This window comes from Somniosus microcephalus, chromosome 12 (assembly GCF_052327205.1).
Source record: "Somniosus microcephalus isolate GS21.2 chromosome 12, FLI_Smic_1.0, whole genome shotgun sequence".
Lineage (NCBI taxonomy): Eukaryota > Metazoa > Chordata > Chondrichthyes > Squaliformes > Somniosidae > Somniosus > Somniosus microcephalus.
In genome coordinates, this window is record NC_140998.1 from 7614397 (window position 1) to 7634453 (window position 20057).

General features: G+C 49.5%; 1 protein-coding gene across 1 annotated transcript in view; it reads left to right on the top strand.

Annotated features, from left to right (window-relative positions):
* The window catches only part of glrx5 (glutaredoxin 5 homolog (S. cerevisiae)), a 25373-nt gene extending 5705 nt beyond the window's left edge, over window positions 1–19668 (top strand). The window contains exon 2 of the mRNA XM_086002568.1: window positions 19179–19668. Within this exon, the coding sequence (XP_085858694.1) occupies window positions 19179–19354 (176 nt within the window). The 3' untranslated portion in view covers window positions 19355–19668. The remainder of the gene's footprint in view (window positions 1–19178) is intronic.
* Window positions 19669–20057: the final 389 nt, after the last annotated feature.

Below are 20057 nucleotides of genomic sequence, written 5' to 3' on the forward strand. Positions count from 1 at the left end.
GAGAGACTGAGGGGGGGGAGGAGGAGAGACTGAGGGGGGGGAGGAGGAGAGACTGAGGGGGGGAGGAGGAGAGACTGAGGGGGGGAGGCGGAGAGACGGGGGGGAGGAGGAGGAGAGACTGGGGGGAGAGACTGAGGGGGGGGAGGAGGGGGAGAGACTGAGGGGGGGGGAGGAGGAGGAGAGACTAGCGGGGGAGGAGGAGGAGAGACTAGGGGGGGGAGGAGGAGAGACTGAGGGGGGGAGGAGGAGAGACTGAGGGGGGGAGGAGGAGAGACTGAGGGGGGGAAAGAGGAGAGACTGAGGGGGGGGAAGAGAGGAGATACTGAGGGGAGAAAGAGAGGAGAGACTGAGGGAGGGGGGGGAAAGAGGAGAGACTGAGGGGGGGGAAGAGAGGAGATACTGAGGGGGGGAAGAGAGGAGATACTGAGGGGGGGGGAAGAGAGGAGATACTGAGGGGGGGAAGAGAGGAGATACTGAGGGGGTGGGGGGGAAGAGAGGAGATACTGAGGTGGGGGGGAAGAGAGGAGATACTGGGGGGTGAAGAGAGGAGATACTGAGGGGGGGGAAGAGAGGAGAGACTGAGGGGGGGGAAGAGAGGAGAGACTGAGGGGGGGGAAGAGAGGAGAGACTGAGGGGGGGGAAGAGAGGAGAGACTGAGGGGGGGGAAGAGAGGAGATACTGAGGGGGGGAAGAGAGGAGATACTGAGGGGGGGGAGAGAGGAGATACTGAGAGGGTGGGTGAAGAGAGGAGATACTGGGGGGGGGAAGAGGAGATACTGAGGGGGGGGAGAAGAGAGGAGACACTGAGGGGGGGAAAGAGGAGGTACTGAGGGGGGGGGAGAAGAGAGGAGATACTGAGGGGGGGAAGAGAGGAGATACTGAGAGGGGGGAAGAGAGGAGATACTGAGGGGGGGGAAAGAGAGGAGATACTGAGGGGGGGAAAGAGAGGAGATACTGAGGGGGGGGAAAGAGAGGAGATACTGAGGGGGGGGAAGAGAGGAGATACTGAGAGGGGGGGAAGAGAGGAGATACTGAGAGGGGGGGAAGAGAGGAGATACTGAGGGGGGGGGAAGAGAGGAGATACTGAGGGGGGGAAGAGAGGAGATACTGAGGGGGGGGGAGAGAGGAGATACTGAGGGGGGGGTAGAGAGGAGATACTGAGGGGGGGGCAGAGAGGAGATACTGAGGGGGGGGGAAGAGAGGAGATACTGAGGGGGGGTGAAGAGAGGAGATACTGAGGGGAGGGGGAAGAGAGGAGATACTGAGGGGAGGGGGAAGAGAGGAGATACTGGGGGGGGGGGGAAGAGAGGACATACCCGGGGTGGGGGGGAGAGGGAGAGAGGAGGGAGAGGGAGGAGATACCCGGGGGGGGCGGGGGGCAGAGAGAGAGAGAGAGAGGAGATACCCGGGGGGGGGTGGAGACGGAGGAGATACCCGGGGTTGGGGGGAGAGGAGAGCTGCCCGGGGGGTGGGGGAGAGAGACGGAGGAGATAGCCGGGGGCGGGGGGGGGGGGGGAGAGACAGGAGATACCCGGGGGTGGTGGGAGAAAGGAGATACGTGGGGGGGGGGGGGGGAGAGGAGATACCCGGGGAGGGAGGGAGAGGGAATGGGGAGGTACGCGGGGGGGAGAGAGGGGGCGGAGAGAGAGAGGAGATACCCGGGGGTGGCGGGAGAGAGGAGATACGTTGGGGGGGGGAGAGGAGATACCCGGGGAGGGAGGGAGAGGGAATGGGGAGGTACGCGGGGGGGAGAGGGGAGATACCCGGGGTTGGGGGGGTGAGAGAGAGTAGATACCCGGGGGGGGGGAGGGGAGGGGAAGGGGGGAGGAGAGGGAAGGGGTGGGAGGGAAGGGGGGTGGGAGGGAAGGGGGAAGGGGGGAGGAGAGGGAAGGGAGGGAAGGAGGGGTGGGAGAGGGAAGGGGGGAGGAGAGGGGTGGGAGAGGGAAGGGGTGGTGAGGGGAGGGAGGGGGAAGAGGGAAGGGGGGTGGTGGGAGGGGGGGAGGGAGAGGGAAGGGGGGTGGTTGGGGGGGGGAGGGAGAGGGAAGGGGGGTGGTGGGAGGGGGGAGGGAGAGGGAAGGGGGGTGGTGGGAGGGGGTGAGGGAGAGGGAAGGGGGGTGGTGGAGTCGTACTGCCAGACTTGGGCCCTGACAATAAATCCCCAAAAAACCAAAGTCCTTGTGTTCCAGCAAAGATCCAAACATCAGGGACCCAAAATAAATTTCACAGTAGGAACAACCAAAATTGAACAAACCACTAACTACACATACTTGGGCTTAAAAATCAGTTCTACGGGAAACTTCAAACTGGCTGTGAATGAACTGAAAGAGAAAGCAAGAAGGGCTTTCTATGCCATCAAAAAATCAATCCAAATAGAAATCCCAATTAGCATTTGGCTCAAAATTTTCAAATCAGTAATTGAACCAATTGCACTCTATGGCAGTGAAGTATGGGGACCGCTAACTCAACAAGAATTCGCAAAATGGGACAAACACCCAATTGAGATCCTACATGCAGAATTCTGTAAAAGTATCCTCCGGACTCAAAGGAAAACAGTAAACAATGCATGCAGGGCGGAACTAGGCCAATATCCATTACTAATCACTATCCAAAAAAGAGCCACCAAATTTTGGAACCACCTACAAATGAGCAACCCCCAATGCTATCACTACGACGCCCTGAAATGCCAAGAGCTGACCATAAAGAAGAATACCCTCAGTCAACTAGTCCTGGGACTCCGTGAAGTAACTACTAACAATACTAACAATAACCAGCCCCAGGACAGTGACAGGGTAACACAAAGAATTTGACCCAACACAATCGTCGCTAAGCAAAAGGAAAAATATCTGACATATTGGGCAGAAACAACAAAAACCCAAAGCAAACTCAATTGCTACTTGGCCCTAAACAGACAATACAACATAGCTGATTACCTGACCATGGTAAAGGATAACAAACTGAGAAGAACCTTGACAAGGTACAGACTTAGCGAACATAGCCTAGCGATCGAAAAAGGCAGACACAGGCAGACCAGGCTGCCAAGAGAAGACAGGATATGCTCTCACTGCCATCAGGGAGTAGTGGAGACAGAGATGCACTTCCTCACAGCCTGTGGAAAATATCAGGACATCAGGGAGAATTTCTACCAAAAATTCTCACAAATATGCCCTGAATTCAGAAATCTGAATGACAACCAAAAACTCCGATTCCTACTGGGAGAGGAGAGAAGCTGTGTAACACTGGCGGCACACTGTTACAGCTTGCCATGAACAGAGGGACAACCAGTAAACTAAGAAATGAATATATATAAACAATGCGAATGTATATTTATACACTCAGGGATATACCTGTTTATACAATGTATGAATAGAACTGCGTTTGTGCTCAACCATAAATGTATTTTGATGCTTTGGCAACATAAGATGTAACTTATCATGCCAATAAAGCGATTTGAATTGTGAATTGGTGGGGGGGAGGGAGGGAGGGAGAGGGGAGGGAGGGAGAGGGGAGGGAGGGGGAGGGAGGGAGAGGGGAGGGAGAGGGGGGGAGGGAGAGGGAAGGAGGGTGGTGAGAGGGGAGAGAGGAGATACCCGGGGTTGTGGGGGGGGGGGGTTGTGAGAGAGAGGAGATACCCGGGGGGGGGGGGGGGAGACGGAGGAGATACCCGGGGGGGGGGGGGAGATGGAGGAGATACCCGGGAGGACAGGGGAGGGAAGTGGGGGGGGGGGGGGGGGGGGAGAGGGAAGGGGGGAACGGGGGGGAGAGGAGATACGGGGGGGCAGGGCGGAGCGAGGATATACGGGGGGGGCAGGGCGGAGAGAGGATATACGGGGGGGCAGGGCGGTGAGAGGATATACGGGGGGGCAGGGCGGAGAGAGGATATACGGGGGGGGCAGGGCGGAGAGAGGATATACATGGGGGGGCAGGGCGGAGAGAGGATATACAGGGTGGGGCAGGGCGCGCGGGAGGATATACAGGGGGGCAGGGCGCGCGGGGAGAGGAGATACGGGGGGAGAGGGGGGTGCAGGTGAGGTGATACGGGAGGAGGGGTCGGGGTGAGGGGATACGGGGGTTCACGTGGAGGATTGGGCGAGGATTGTGAATAATACGAGGTGGTATGAGGAATCATACTGTTGGTGGCCAGTGGGCATGAGATCCCCACCACGCAGTCAAGTAAAATGCTGAAGTTTACAGCCAAATCTGGAGCGTAGAAGTTGGAGAAAACCATGCTTAAACCTCCAGTGAGCTGGCCTGAGATACCCGCAGTGCCGAGTCCAGTGCTGGTTCTGAAGGAGATGGGGAGAAGGATCATAAAGCTCCCCCCCAGCATCAAAGGTCTGCGCTATGAAGAAATGCCGGAGACACTTTATCTGTGAAACCTTGAAAATTGGTGACTGAGCGGTGATCTCATAGCAGAACTAGGGAGGGGGGATACATTTCATTTGTATAGTACCTTTCACAGCAAATAAAATATTTTTGAAGTGTAGAAACTTACGTCGATAAGTGCAGCCATTTTATGCACAGCAAATTCCCACAAATAGAGATGGCTTGAAAGAAAGAACTTGCATTTATATAGCGCATTTCACAACCTCCATGATGTCCCAAAGCGCTTTCGACGTAGTTCTCCGAGTGATGAACACGTGGAATGGACGGCCAGATGGAGCAGTGGAGGCTAAATCCCTTCAACCGATGGATGTTGCAATGGGAAAACTGAAGGGTCATTCTGGATAGATAAACTAAGCCAGATAAATGGACTTCTCTGAATATCTCCTTGTGTGGCTCAAATTTTGTGTAACAATCGCTCCTGTGATGCCCGTGGGATGTTTTACTACATTAAAGGCGCTATATAAATACAAATTGCTGTTATCCTTCTGTAATTGTGAATGGAATTTGCATGTGCTTTCAAAGATTCTATCACTTTACAATGATATGAGGGCATCATATTTGTTCTGCTATCCTGTTAGATTTAGGAACAAGAGTAGGCCATTCAGCCCCTTGAACCTGTTACACCATTCATTTAGGTACAGTAGTTTATCCAATCGTGCTTCAGAAGATGCTTCTACGTATTTGAGCTTTTTGTTGGATAATTGTGTTCAGTAATATTGTTTGACTTGTTCCGAGATGGATGTTCCTGTTTCCCTGCAGGTCACTGGACTGGTAGACTTGCTGGGGAGGCTGTACATCTCAGTCTGCTCAGCCCTACGCACAGTGACAAAATAGGCGATGTGGAGCAAAGGCGGGTAAATGGGGTTGTACAGCTCAGCCATGATCTGATTGAACGGCGGAGCAGGCGGAATGGCCTCGTCTGTTCTATCAAATGACAAGTTTTTGTCTCCGCTTCCTTATTTGGAAGCACCACCCTAGAAACCGTGCTTCCTGAACGAGCCGTTTACTAGTTTGTACCCATAATCAGCACCTGTGAAGAGACACTCGACCAGGAAACACCAAGACTGGTTCGACGAGAATGACCAGGTGATCCAGGAGCTAATAAGCCACGAGCGCAAGGCATTCCTGATCTGGAAACAGCGACAGAACTCGAGAGCAAGAAAGCAGATCTACAGACGCCTGAAGGCCGAGGTCCAACAAAAAACTCACGACCTAAAGAACAGATGGTGGGTGGAGAAAGCGCAGGAGATCCAGCAGCTAGCCGACAACCACGACGTGCGTGAATTCTTTAGCGCAGTCAAGACCATCTACGGCCTAAGGCCCTACCCCACTGCGAGCCAAGAACGGAGAGGCAGACAGTGCCCGCTGGAAGGAGCACTTCGAAGATCTCCTTAACCGCGACTCTGTCTTCGATGCGAGTATCCGCAACTCCATCCCACATCATGCTACCCGCCCTCAGCCCGGCATGAGGTTGAGAAGGCCATCCGACAACAAGGCCTCGGGCAGATGGAATCCCCGCTGAGGCACTAAAGCATAGTGGAGAAGCACTACTGGTGTGAATTCATGAACTCATTTCTCTTATCTGGAAGGAGGAGAGCATGCCAGGGGATCTCAGAGACGCTGTAATTGTGACCATCTTCAAGAAAGGTGACAAGTCTGATTGCGGTAATTACAGAGGAGTTTCCCTGCTGTCTGCCACAGGGAAAGTCATCGCAAGAATCCTCCTCAATCGCCTTCTCCCAGTGGCCGAAGAGCTCCTCACAGAGTCGCAATGCGGATTCCGCCCACTAAGGGGCACAATGGACATGATCTTCACCGCACGTCAATTATAAGAGAAATGCAGGGAACAGCACCAACCGCTGTACATGGCCGCCTTTGATCTCACAAATGCCTTCGACACTGTCAACCGTGAGGGATTATGGAGTGTCCTCCTCAAATTCGGCTGCCCTCAAAAGTTTGTCACCATCCTCCGCCTGCTTCACGACGACGTGCAAGCCGCGATCCTGACCAACAGTTCCACCACAGACACAATTCGCGTACGAACCAGGGTCAAGCAAGGCTGTGTCATCGCACCAACGCTCTTCTCGATCTTGCTGCAATGCTCCATCTCACCCTCGGTAAGCTCCCCACTGGAGTGGAGCTAATTTACAGAACAAACGGGAAACTGTTGAACCTCCATCGACTCCAGTCCAGATCCAAGGTCGTCCCATCCTCTGTCATCGAATTACAGTATGCAGACGACGCTTGCGTCTGCGCTCACTCGGAGGTCGAACTCCTAACCATCGTCGACACTGTCACCGAAGCGTACGAGAGCATAGGCCTTGCACTAAACATCCATAAGACAAAGGTTCTCTACCAACCTGCCCCCGCCACACAGTACTGCCCCCGATTATCAAAATCCACGACAAGGCCTTGGACAACGTGGACCACTTTCCATACCTCGGGAGCCTACTGTCAACAAGGGCAGACGTCGCCTTCAGTGTGCCAGTGCAGCCTTCGGTCGCCTGAGGAAGAGAGTGTTTGAAGACCAGGACCTCAAACCTGGTGCTAAGCTCATGGTCTACAGAGCAGCAGTGATACCCGCCCTCCTGTGTGCCTCAGACATGGGCCATGTACAGCAGGCACCTCAAAGCCTCCGCAAGATCCAGCAAATTCATTGGCAGGATTGGCGCACCAACGTGTCGTCGCTCAGGCCAGCATCGAAGCTCTGACCACGCTCGATCAGCTCCGATGGACGTGTCAATTTGTCCGCATGCCCGATACAAGACTCCCAAAACGAGCGCTCTACTTTGAGCTCCGACACGGCAAGAGAGCCTGAGGTGAGCATAGGAAACGCTTCAAGGACACCCTCAAAACCTCCTTGAAAAAGTGTAACATCGCCGCCGACACCTGGGAATCCCTGGCCCAAGACCGCACAAAGTGGAGGAGAAGCATCCGGGAAGGCGCCGAACACCTCGAGTCTCTTCGCCGGGAGCAAGCGGAAGCGAAGCGCAGGCAGCACAAGGAGCGCACGTCAACCCAAACACCCAACCCACCCACATAAGGACCTATTTCTTATGTTCTTATGTTCAACCACCGTCTGCCCCACCTGTGACAGAGACTGTAGGTCCCGCATTGGACTCATCAGTCACCTGAGAACTCATATTTTTAACGTGGAAGCAAGTCATCCTCGGTTCTAAGAAGAAAATGTCTTTGTCTTGTGGAAACTTGAATTATTCCTCAGGATTAAACTTGGCTATTCCACTTAGTATCTTGTAGCTCTCCGTAAGATGATCTCACCACCTTCTTGCAGGACTGTAGGGGGCTGGGCTTTCCCAACATTGTCCCCATAGCTCAGTCCTCTGACACCCGGGAACCCCCTCGTTGTCCTTCTCGGCACTGCTTCCAGGGCTTGGATGTTTCACGAGTGCCTCGATTACTAGCACTGACTATAATACTATACTCGAGGAGTGAGCACTCCCCGGCTTCAGTGCCATGGCCTCAAGTGCTTTCCGCTGATTGGGCAATTTATCTTGCTTAAATTCTCTCTACTTTGTTAATTGCTGTTTTGCAATGACCGGTGGTGGTCATTATTGAGTCTGCTATTGCTCCTAGATCACTGTTAGCCTCGCCCCTAGTTAGTTAAGTACTGTTTATTATGTTCCCCGTTTTATCTTCCGCAGTCCTGCCCACTTCCAAGCGCTGTAAATCATCAGGCTCTGCTGACCCCACTTTGCTTATCCGTGAATTTGACCAGAAATGTTTAACTGGATCCCCCAAAGGATAATCGACAGGATTGGAGCAGACAGTGCAAATGGATTCAAGAGAGAATTAGCTGGAATATGTTGAGAAAGTGGGTCGATTGGTGAGGTTAATCTATCAAAGGGGGGCGGGCTGATTGATTCTAACTGGGAATGAATCCAAAGGAAGTGGTCAAACCGAGAGACTCACATGACCGAAACAGTCCTTGTGGTTTAAGATCAGCTGACCCCTTACTATTCGTTTACAGCCTGAAACTTACTCCTGGGTGTACAGCCCTTTCCAAACCCCCTGACCCCTAGCACTCGGACCCTTGAGGCCGCGGGCAGCTCTGTCGTTTTTTACCTCTTATTTCTTTTTCGTTGATTTGCCCTGTTTGAATGATAATCCAATGGATATTTAAGGAAGGAGCAAAAACATATCTGTAGTAGAGTTGGATTGTTACTGATCCTACTGCCTGCATCAATTTAATAAATAACAATTCGTTTAAATTGATCTGCATGTGTGTTTGTATTTAGAATTAAAATGTTGATCCACAGCGGCAGTCCAGCGATTCACGGTTTGAATTGTGGAGTAGTAAATTGATGAGTCAGTGTGTCTCGGCTGGGAAGTGGCCCTGAGTCCGAAGGTTCCTGGTTTGATTCCTGGTCTGTGGTGAGTTAGCTGATCCCAATTAGCCTCAAGTGCCCCGGGCTAGGGAGAAGGAAATCAGCTGGGATTCCCACTGCTGACTGCTATTCAACCAGGATGTGCTTTGTGGACATGGATGAGAACTGGGCTTGTCTGTGATGCCCTCCATAGTCGAATAGCCTGCTGACATTCTCAGTCTAGGCTCACGAGATGATCACTTGTGTGAGGCCGTGGTGTCGGGCAGCACCTAGAGCGAGTGATTTTAATAGTTGGTAGCACTCTTGCCTCTGAGTCAGAAGGTTGTGGGTTGAAGTCCCACTCCAGAGACTTGAGCAGAAAAATCTAGACTGACACTCCAGTGCTGTACTGAGGGAGTGCTGCACTGTTGGAGGTGCCATCTTTCAGATGAGATGTTAAAACAAGATCCCACGGCACTATTTCGAAGAAGAGCAGGGAGGTTCTCCCCGGTGTCCTGGGCCAATATTTATCCCTCAATCAACATCACAAAAATAGATTATCTGGTCATTATCACATTGCTGTTTGTGGGAGCTTGCTGTGCACAAATTGGCTGCCGCGTTTCCCACATTACAACAGTGACTCCACTTCAAAAAGCACTTCATTGGCTGTAAAGCACCGTAGGACATCCTGAGGTGGTGAAGGGCGCTTTAGAAATGCAAATCTTTTTAAGGATATGAGAAAGGTTTCTTCGGCCTTGTTGGTTTGTGTGTGTTGCACAGATCCAAACTGACAATCCTGTTGGCCCCCTTGCTGCATGCCTCTCTGTAGTAGACACATGTCCCCACCCCTCTTGAATGATTTGTCAGCTCTGTACTGTGGAAGTTTATTCACTCTTCCTGCTCTGCTCAAGATACCTCAGTTACAGCTGCTCCTCAGAAGGTCTCCCTAGTGTCGTTTTTTGTCAAGGGTCACAATCCCAGGCAGTATCTTGTGTGTATGAACTACATTCAGAAATACTGCGACACTGTGATGAGACATAGTGTTGGGACTCTGGTCTGTGCCTGCGATTCCCAGCACGTTGAGCTCTTGATTTCAGTTCAGTTGTAAGGGGTCGTGCCTGACTGCAGACTGGACACTGGCTCTGAAGAAGGGGAGGAAATGAAAATGACTGGATCAGTAGTTCTGTTAATGCAGCCCTTCCTCTTGCTGTAACCCTGCCATCTAAAGCAAGAGTGTCCAGACTGCAGCCCATGGCCACGTGTGGCCCCCGAGCCCTAGCTGTCAGACCCTTGAAGCCCGAGTAGCTCTGCCCTTTTTACCTCCTATTATTTCTTATTTGTTGATTTGCCCTGTTTGAATTTCATGAGCCTGGAGCTTTGGAAGGGCTGTTCTTGGCGCTAAAACAAAAGCAAAATACTGTGGCTGCTGGAAATCTGGGGGGGGGGAAAAACAAACTCGGAAATACTCAGCAGGTCCGGCACCTTCTAACGTTTCTGGTCAATGACCTATCGTCGAAACACATCTTCCTCTCCCCTTTCAGATTCCGAAGGGACCATTCACTCTGTGACACCCTGGCCCACTCTTCTGTCACCACTAATGCCCTCCCCTTTTCCCTGCCTCTGTACTTGCTTATAAACTATTAAATCTTTAACTTCTTCCAGTTCTAATGAAAGGTCATCGACCTGAAATGTTAACTGTTTTTCTCTCCACAGATGCTGCCTGACCTGAGTATTTCAAGCATTTTCTCTTTATTTCTGTTAACGCTGTTGCCTCACTGGGGGATAAATCCTAAATCCGACAACTGAGATGTGTTTGTATCAGTATCTCAACTACCTCCTCTTTCACTGACATTGGCTGCATCTTCCTTGGTGAAGACAGATGCAAAGTACTCATTTAGTACCTCAACCATGCCCTCTGCCTCCATGTGTAGATCTCCTTTTTGGTCCCGAATCGTACCCATAGAAACATAGAAGATAGGAGCAGGAGTAGGCCATTCGGCCCCTCGAGCCTGTTCCGCATTTAATGAGATCATGGCTGATCATCCAAATTCAGTACCCGGTCCCTGCTTTCTCCCCATATCCCTTGATCCCTTTAGCCTTAAGAAATATATCTAACTCCTTGAATATATTTAATGAATTGGCCTCAACTGTCTTCTGTGGTAGAAAGTTCCACAGGTTCACCACTCTCTGGGTGAAGAAATTCCTCCTCATCTCTGTCCTAAATGGTTTACCCCTTATCCTTAGACTGTGACCCCTGGTTCTGGACTCCCCTGCCATCGGGAACATCCTTCCTCCATCTAGTCCTGTTAGAATTTTATAAGTTTCAATGAGATCCCCTCTCATTCTTCTAAACTCTAGCAAATATAAGCCTAATCGACCCAATCCCCCTCCATACATCATTCCTGTCATCCCAGGTATCAGTCTGGTGAATCTTCGCTGCACTCTCTCCACGGCAAGAACATCCTTCCTCAGATAAGGCGACCAAAACTGCACACAATACTCGAGGTGTGGTCTCACCAAGGCCCTGTACAACTGCAGCAAGACATCCTTGTTCCTGTACTTGAATCCTCTCGCTATGAAGGCCAACATACCATTTGCCTTCTTAACCACCTGCTGCACCTGCATGCTTACCTTCAGCGACTGGTGCACAAGGACACCCAGGTCTCGTTGTACTTCCCCTTTTCCAAATCTATTGCCGTTCAGATAATCTGTCTTCCTGTTTTTGCCACCAAAGTGGATAACCTCGCATTTATCCACATTATACTGCATCTGCCCAATCACCCAACCTGTCCAAATCATACTGGAGTTTCTCGGCATCCTTCTCACAGCACACATGCCCACCCAGCTTTGTGTCGTCTGCAAACTTGGAGATATTACATCTAGTTCCCTCGTCTAGATCATTAATATATATTGTGAATAACTGGGGTCCTAGCACCGATCCCTGCAGTACCCCACTAGTCACTACCTGCCACTCGGAAAAAGACCAGATTATTCCAACTCTTTGCTTCCTGTCTGCCAGCCAGTTCTCTATCCAAGTCAGTACCTTACCCCCAATCCCATGTGCTTTAACTTTGCACGCTAATCTCTTATGCGGGACCTTATCGAAAGCCTTCTGAAAGTCCAAATACTCCACATCCACTGGTTCTCCCTTATCTATCCTACCAGTTACATCCTCAAAAAATTCCAGTAGATTAGTCAAGCATGATTTACCTTTTGTAAATCCATGTTGACTTTGTCCGATCCTGTCACTGTTTTCCAAGTGCTCTGCTATTACATCTTTTACTAGCTGGGGGGGCCCGGCGTTGCCAGGGCAGTTTAGAGGGCCGCGTGGCTGCCGGCCGGCCGCTGCCGCTCCCCCGCTCTATGTCTCGGGCCGCGCGGTTGACAGCCGCCCGCTGCCGCTCCCCCGCTCTGTGTCTCGGGCCGAGCGGTTGTGAGGCCTGGCCCGAGTGACCCCAACTCACCTCCTGCTCCGGCGGGCCGACGCAGCTGCCCCGCTCGCTGTTGAGGAAAAGCAGGGGAAAAAATGGCTGTGACGTTTCGGGAGGCTGCAGGATTAGGTCCCGCCCATGACACACCGATTGGTCAACCATCAGGTCACTGAACTGTAGGATTGGTCAACCATCACGTCACTCAACGCTAATGAGCGGTAGGATTGGTCAATCGCTAATGAGCGGATTTTTGAATGTTTTTTGTATACTGTCCGAACATTTTTTGTCTGACCAAAAAGTAAATACGCCTATGACACTCCCCTGATCATCAGCTTTCTTTTGATATAACATATGTGTAGGTACGCTCTATAACTTTTGAGTGTATAGCGGACATACAGACGGACGGACGTCAGGCTTACCGGTCTATAATTCCCCATTTTTCACTCTACCATCTTTTTTAAATAGTGGGGTTACATTAGCTACCTTCCAATCCATGGGAACTGTGCCTTCAATGCCATCAATTTCCCTAACACCATTTCTCTACAAATACTGATTTAATTCAATTCCTCCCTCTCATTAGACCCTATGTTCCTTGACATCTCTGGGAGGTTATTTGTGTGCTCCTTTGTGAAGACAGAACCAAAGTATGTATTTAATTGGTCTGCCATTTCTTTGTTTCCCATTATAAATTCCCCTGATTCTGACTGCAAGGAACCTGCACTTGACTTCACCAATCTTTTTCTCTTCACATATCTATAGAAGCTTTTAGAGTCAGTTTTTATGTTCCCTGAAAGCTTACTCTTGTATTCTATTTCCCCCCTTTTAATTAATCCCTTTGTCCTCCTTTGCTGAATCCTAAACTGCTCCCAATCCTCAGGTTTGCTGCTTTTTCTGGCCAATTTATATGTCCTCTCCTTGGATCTTATGCTACCCCTAATTTCCCTTGTTAGCCACGGTTGAGTCACCTTTTTTGTTTTATTTTTATGCCAAACAGGGTAGTTCATCCATGCGATCTTTAAATGTTTGCCATTGCCTATCCACCGTCAACCCTTTAAGTAACATTCCCCAATCCATCCTTGCCAACTTGCGCCTCATACCATCGTAGTTTCCTTTTATTTAAATTCAGGACCCTAGCCTCTGAGTCAACTACTTCACTCTCCATCTTAATGAAGAATTCGATCATATTATGATCGCTCCTCCCCAAGGGGCCTCGCACAACAAGATTGCTAATTAATCCTTTCTCATTACATAATACCCAGTCTAAGATGGCCTGATCTCTAGTTGGTTCTTCGACATATTGGTCCAGGAAACCATCCCGTATACACTCTAGGAATTCCTTATCCACAGTATTGTTACTAATTTGGTTAGCCCAATCTATATGTAGATTAAAGTCACCCATGATAACTGCTGTGCCCTTATTGCACGCATCTCTAATTTCTTGTTTAATGCCATCCCCAACCTCAGCATTACTGTTTGGGGGTCTGTATACAACTCCCACTAATGTTTTCTGCCCCTTGGTATTTCTTGGCTCTACCCATACAGATTCCACATCATCAGAGCTAATATCCTTCCTTACTATTGTGTTGATTGCCTCTTTAACCAGCAATACTACCCCACCTCCTTTTCCTTTTTGCCTGTCCTTCCTGAATACCCCTGGGTGTTGAATTCCCAGTCTTGGTCACCCTGGAGCCATGTCTCCGTAATCCCAATGATATCATATCTGTTTACATCTATTTGCGCAGCTAATTCATCCACCTTATTATGAATGCACCTCGCATTAAGACACAAAGCCTTCAGACTTGTTTTTTTTAACACTTTGTCCTTTTAGAATTATTATTTACTGTAGCCCTGTTTGACTTACACCCTTAATTTCTCTGCCTTCCACTTTTGCTTTTCTCCTTCCTGTCTTTTGTTTCTCTCCTTGCTTCCCTTTCCTCTGTCTCCCTGCACAGTTTCCCAACCCCGTCATTTTAGTTTAAACCCTCCCCAACGGCACTAGGAAACACTCCCCCTAGGACATTGGTCCCGGTCCCACCCAGGTCCAAACTGTCCAGTTTGTACTGGTCCCACCTCCCCTAGAACCGGTTCCAATGTCCCAGGAATTTGAATCCCTCCCCCTTGCACCATTCCTCTAGCCACGTATTCATCTGAAATATCCTTCTATTTCTACTCTGACTAGCACGTGGCACTGGTAGCAATCCTGAGATTGCTACCTTTTGAGGTCCTATTTTTTAATTTACCTCCTAACTCCCTATATTCAGCTTTAAGGACCTCATCCCGTTTTTTAGCTATATCGTTAGTACCTATATGCACCACGACAACTGGCTGTTCACCCTCGCCCTGCAGCTGCCCTGCGACATCCTTGACCCTTGCACCAGGGACCCATCACTCCCGTTTATTATTTATATGCCTATAGAAGACTTTTGGATTCCCTTTTATGTTAGCTGCCAATCTATTCTCATACTTTCTCTTTGCCTCTCATTTCCTTTTTCATTTCCCCTCTGAACTTTCTATATTCAGCCTGGTTCTCACTTGTATTCTCAACCTGACCTCTCATACGCTCCCTTTTTCTGCTTCAGCTTACTCTCTATCTCTCGTTCTCCAGGGAGCTCTGGCTTTAGTTGCCCTATCTTTTCCCCCTCGTGGGAATGTACTTCGACTGTATCCGAACCATCTCCTCTTTAAAGGTTCAATTGCAGTTTTGCCTGCCAATATTTGATTCCAAATTACCCGGGCCAGATCCGTTCTCAACCCACTCAAATTGGCCTTCCTCCAATTAAGTATTTTTACTTTAGATTGCTCCCTGTCCTTTTCCATCGCTAATCTAAACCATATGATATTATGATCACTGTTCCCTAAATGCGCCCCTACTGATACTTGCTCCACTTGACCCACCTCATTCCCCAGAACCAGATCCAGCAATGCCTCCTTCCTTGTTGGGCCAGGAACGTACTGATCAAGAAAGTTCTCTTTAACACACTTCAGAAATTTTTCCCCCTCTCTGCCCTTTACACAATTACTATCCCAGTCTATATTGGGATAATTAAGTCCCCATTATCACTACTCTATAGTTTTTGCGTGCCTCTAATTTCTGTGCAGGCTTGTTCCTCTATATTCTTCCCACTAGTTGGCAGCCTATAGAATACACCTAGTCGTGTAATGGCAGCGCTATTGTTTCTCAACTCTAACCAAATAGATTTTGTCCTTGACCCCTCCAGGGCATGCTCTCTCTCCAGCACTGTAATGTTCTCCTTAATCAATACTGCCACCCCACCTCCTTTCTTTCCTTCCCCATCTTTCCTGGACACCCTATATCCAAAAATATTTAGTACCCAATCCTGCCCTTTTTTGAGCCAGGTCTCCATTATCGCCACAACATCATAAGAAATAGAGCAGACCATTTGGCCCCTCAAGCCTGCTCCGCCATTCAATAAGATCATGGCTGATCTTCCACCTCAACTCCACTTTCCTGCACTATCCCCATATCCCCTGATTCCCTTAATATTCAAAAATCTATCGATCTCTGTCTTGAATATACTCAATACTGAGCCTCCACAGCCCTCTGAGGTAGAGAATTCCAAAGATTCACCACCCTCTGAGTGAAGAAATTTCTCCTCATCTCAGTCCTAAATGGCCGACCCCTTATCCTGAGACTGTGACCCCTGGCTCTAGACTCCCCAGACAGGGGAAACATCCTCCCTGCATCTACCCTGTCAAGCCCTGTAAGAATTTTGTGTGTTTCATTGAGATCACCTCTCATTCTTCTGAACTCTAGAGAATATAGGCCTAGTCTACTCAATCTCTCCTCATAGAACAATCCCCCCATTCCAGGGACCAGTCTGGTGAATCTTCGTTGCACTCCCTCTATGGCAAGTATATCCTTCCTTAGGTAAGGAGACCAAAACTGTACACAATACTCCAGGTGTGGTCTCACCAGGACCCTATATAATTGCAGTAAGTCGTCTTTACTCTTATACTCAAATCCTTTTGTAATAAAGGCCAACATACCATTTACTTTCTTAATTGCTTGCTGTACCTGCATGTTAACTTTCAGTGATTCGTGTACAAGTACACCCGGGTCCCTCTGAACACCAACATTTCCCAATCTCTCACCATTTAAAAATACTGTTTTTATATTTTTCTTACCAAAGTGGATAACTTCACATTTCCCCACATTATATTCCATTTGCCATGTTCTTGCCCACTCACTTAGCCTGTCTATATCCCCTTGATGAAGCCTCTTTGCATCCTCCTCACAACTTACATTCCCACCCAGCTTTGTATCATCAGCAAACTTGGATATATTACATTTGGTCCCCTCATCCAAATCATTGATAGATTGTGAATAGCTGAGGCCCAAGCACTGATCCTTGCGGTACCCCACTAGTTACAGCCTGCCAACCCAAAAATGACCCGTTTATTCCTACTCTCTGTTTTCTGTCCGTTAACCAATCCTCAATCCATGCTAGTATATTACCCCCAATCCCATGAGCCCTAATTGTGTTTAATAACCTCTTGTGTGGCACCTTATCAAATGCTTTCTGAAAATCCAAATACACCGCATCCACTGGTTGCCCCTTATCCTATTCTGCTAGTTACAACCTCAAAAACGACTAATAGATTTGTGAAACATGATTTCCCTTTCATAAATCCGCGTTGACTCTGCCCAATCCTATTACTTTTTAAATGCCCTGTTACCACGTCCTTAATAATGGATTCCAGCATTTTCCCTACTACTGATGTCAGGCTAACTGGTCTGTAGTTCCCTGTTTTCTCTCTTCCCTCCTTTCTTGAATAGTGGGATTACGTTTGCTACCTTCCAATCCGCGAGAACCGTTCCAGAATCTATGGAATTTTGGAAAATGACAACCAATGCATCCACCATCTCTCTGGCCACCTCTTTTAAAACCCTTTGTTACTCTCTCTGTCCCTTCCTGACCCACTCTGCTTATTTTTACCCAAACTCTGCTCCAGAACCTTGACATTTCTCTCACTGCTTTTAAATTTACTCTTTCCTGAATCCTCCCACCCACCCCCGCCCCCCATATTCCCAAGTGGCTGTTTGTGTCTGCAGCTCACCAACTTTATTTTTCACGCTTTGTGCATTTACACACATGCACTCTAAACCTATCTTAGACCTTCTTGTATTCTCTTGGTCTGACACCACATAATACCGTACGATTTCTTATTCTAGTGCTATCTGTCTCCCAATCTTTTGTGCACCTTGTTTCTCTTTTCTAATGCTACATCCTGGCACCCATCCCCCAGCCAAATTAGTTTAAACCCTCCCCAACAGCACTAGCAAACGTGAGGACATTAGTCCCGGCTCTGTTGAGGTGCAACCCGTTCGGCCTATGCAGGGCCCAGCTCCCCCAGAACTAGTCCCAATGATCCAGAAATCTAAAGCCCACCCTCCTCTAATTTCTATACTCAATAGCTCGTGGCACCGGGAGTAATCCAGAGATTACTACCTTTTGAGGTCCTGCTTTTTAATCTCTTCCTAGCTCCTTAAAATCTGCCTGAAGGACCTCATCCCTCTTTCTACCTGTGTCGTTGATACCGATATGAACCACGACTTCTGGCTGTTCACCCTCCCCCCCCCCCCCCCCCCCCCCCCCCCCCCCCCCTCACTATGTCCTGCAGCCGCTCAGTGACATCCTTGACCCTGGCACCAGGGAGGCAACAAACCATCCTGGAATTACGTCTGCGGCCGCAGAAATGCCTGTCTGTTCCCATAACTATTGAATCTCCTATCGCTATTGCTTTCCCAATCTTCCTCCTAACCCCCCCCACCCCCGTTACAGCTGGGCCACCCGTGGTGCTGTGGACTTGGCTTTGGCTGTACTTCCCAGAGGAACCATCGCCCTCACCCAGTTAGAGAGTGAAATGTACTCGGGACTGTTACATTACCTGCCTGGTCCTCCTTGTCTGTCTGGCGGTCACCCATTCCCTCTCTGCCTGCACACTCTTATGCTGCGGGGTGACCACCTCCTGAAACGTGCTGTCCACGTAGCTCTCGGCCTCACTGATGCACCGCAGTGACGCCCACTGCTGCTGAAGCTCCGAAACCCAGAGCTCGAGCTCCTCCAGCCGACGACACTTCCTGCACATCTGGTTGCCCAGGACACGGGAAGTATCCTGGAGTTCCCACATGGCACAAGATGTGCATTCCACAGGACTGAGGCGCTCTGCCTTACCTCTATTTAATACGCTATCAACTAACTTAACAGAAAAAAACTCAAGACTTAAAAAAAAAAATCACCAGCTACTCACCAATTTGTTTTTTCCTTTTCAGCTCCTTCCCTTGTGCTGATGTCACTTACCTCGCTCCCTGACGTTTGCGCTCCGGGCTCTCGGGCCTACCTTTATCTCTGGCCACTCCTCTCTCCTCCTTCCCACTCTCTCCAAATTCCCCTTTTCTAGCACTCTGTTTAGAAGCACTCAGTTTAGGATCACTATGGGCCGTCACGCCCAGCACAGGGATAGAGGAACCTAGATATTGATGAGCACAAGCTGTCTATCTTCTTATGACTCCTCATTCAGCCTGGTTATTTGTTTTGTCCTTTGTGTGTCAGCCAGGGCTCAGTGGGTAGCAGTCTCTCTTGCCTGAGTCAGAAGGTTATGGGTTCCAGTCCCACTCCAGAGACTTGAGCAGAAAAGTCTAGGCTGACACTCCAGGGCAGTACTGAGAGAATCCAGCTCTGTCGAAGGTGCCGTCTTTTGGATGAGACGTTAAACCGAGGCCCACCTCTGCTCTCAGGTGGACATAAAAGATCCCATTGCATTATTTTGAAGAGGAGCCAGGGAGTTCTGCCAATATTTATCCCTCAATCAACATCACTAAAACAGTTTATCTGGCCATTATCACATTGCTGTTTGTGGGAGCTTGCTGTGTGCAAATTGGCTGCCACGTTTCCTACACTACAACAGCGACCACACTTCAAAATGTACTTCTTTGGCTGTAAAGTGTGTTTTTGAGGTCCAGTGGTAGTGAAAGGCGCTATATAAATGCAAGTCTTCTTTCTTTTCTTTGAAACAGGTATTAAAAACTATTCCAACTGGCCGACTATCCCTCAGATTTACTTTGACGGTGAATTTGTGGGCGGATGCGACATTCTACTACAGATGCACCAGAACGGGGACCTCGTAGAGGAACTGAAGAAACTTGGCATCCGCTCTGCACTTTTAGACACCGAGAAAGAGGACACAAAATAGAAGAGACCAGCGCCCAGAATCAACAGGGCACGGCCTCTGTCCTGACTCTTACCTCGTTGTGTGGGTGGCGTGTTGGTTTTATATTAAGTATTACTGTGTCGCTGAGGGATCTTGGCGAAGGCGGGATGGATTAGGAGCTCGATTGAGAGGCTGGTGTTCAGACGCTCATGTCGTGGACCCCTTCAACTTGTCGGACCGGTCAGCCGTGGCCCTCATGGACAAAATAAAGTGGTGAAACAGGTTAACCAGCATACGCACAATTGTTTTCAATTCCTTGAATTGTTTAGAATCAATAAAATGCATTATGTGATTTATCTTTTTAAATTTGAGAGCTGTTTTGACAGGTGCTTAAAGCCAGCGACTGGTGTGATCGGCGAGGGCTTGTTAATTAATGTCAACTGAATCATCGTCAACAGAGTGAGTACGGTCAGATAATGAGAGTAGTGTGTTGCAGCGTGTTTGAGGCAGTGACTTCACAACGAGAACTTTGGTTTCAGTCGGCCACTGGCTGATGGGTTGAAGTGTCGTCCCACACCCCCCCCCCCCCCCCCTTGCTCTGCGGGTTGAAGGAGCCCTGCAGTCGCCAGTCGCAACATGGTTGTGAGCATGGCACTACACAAAACCGCCTGTAATTCAGTACCAATGGGGACAGTATGTTTCCTGTTGCATTCAGATGCCATGAGGTTGGCTGATGTCATGGTGC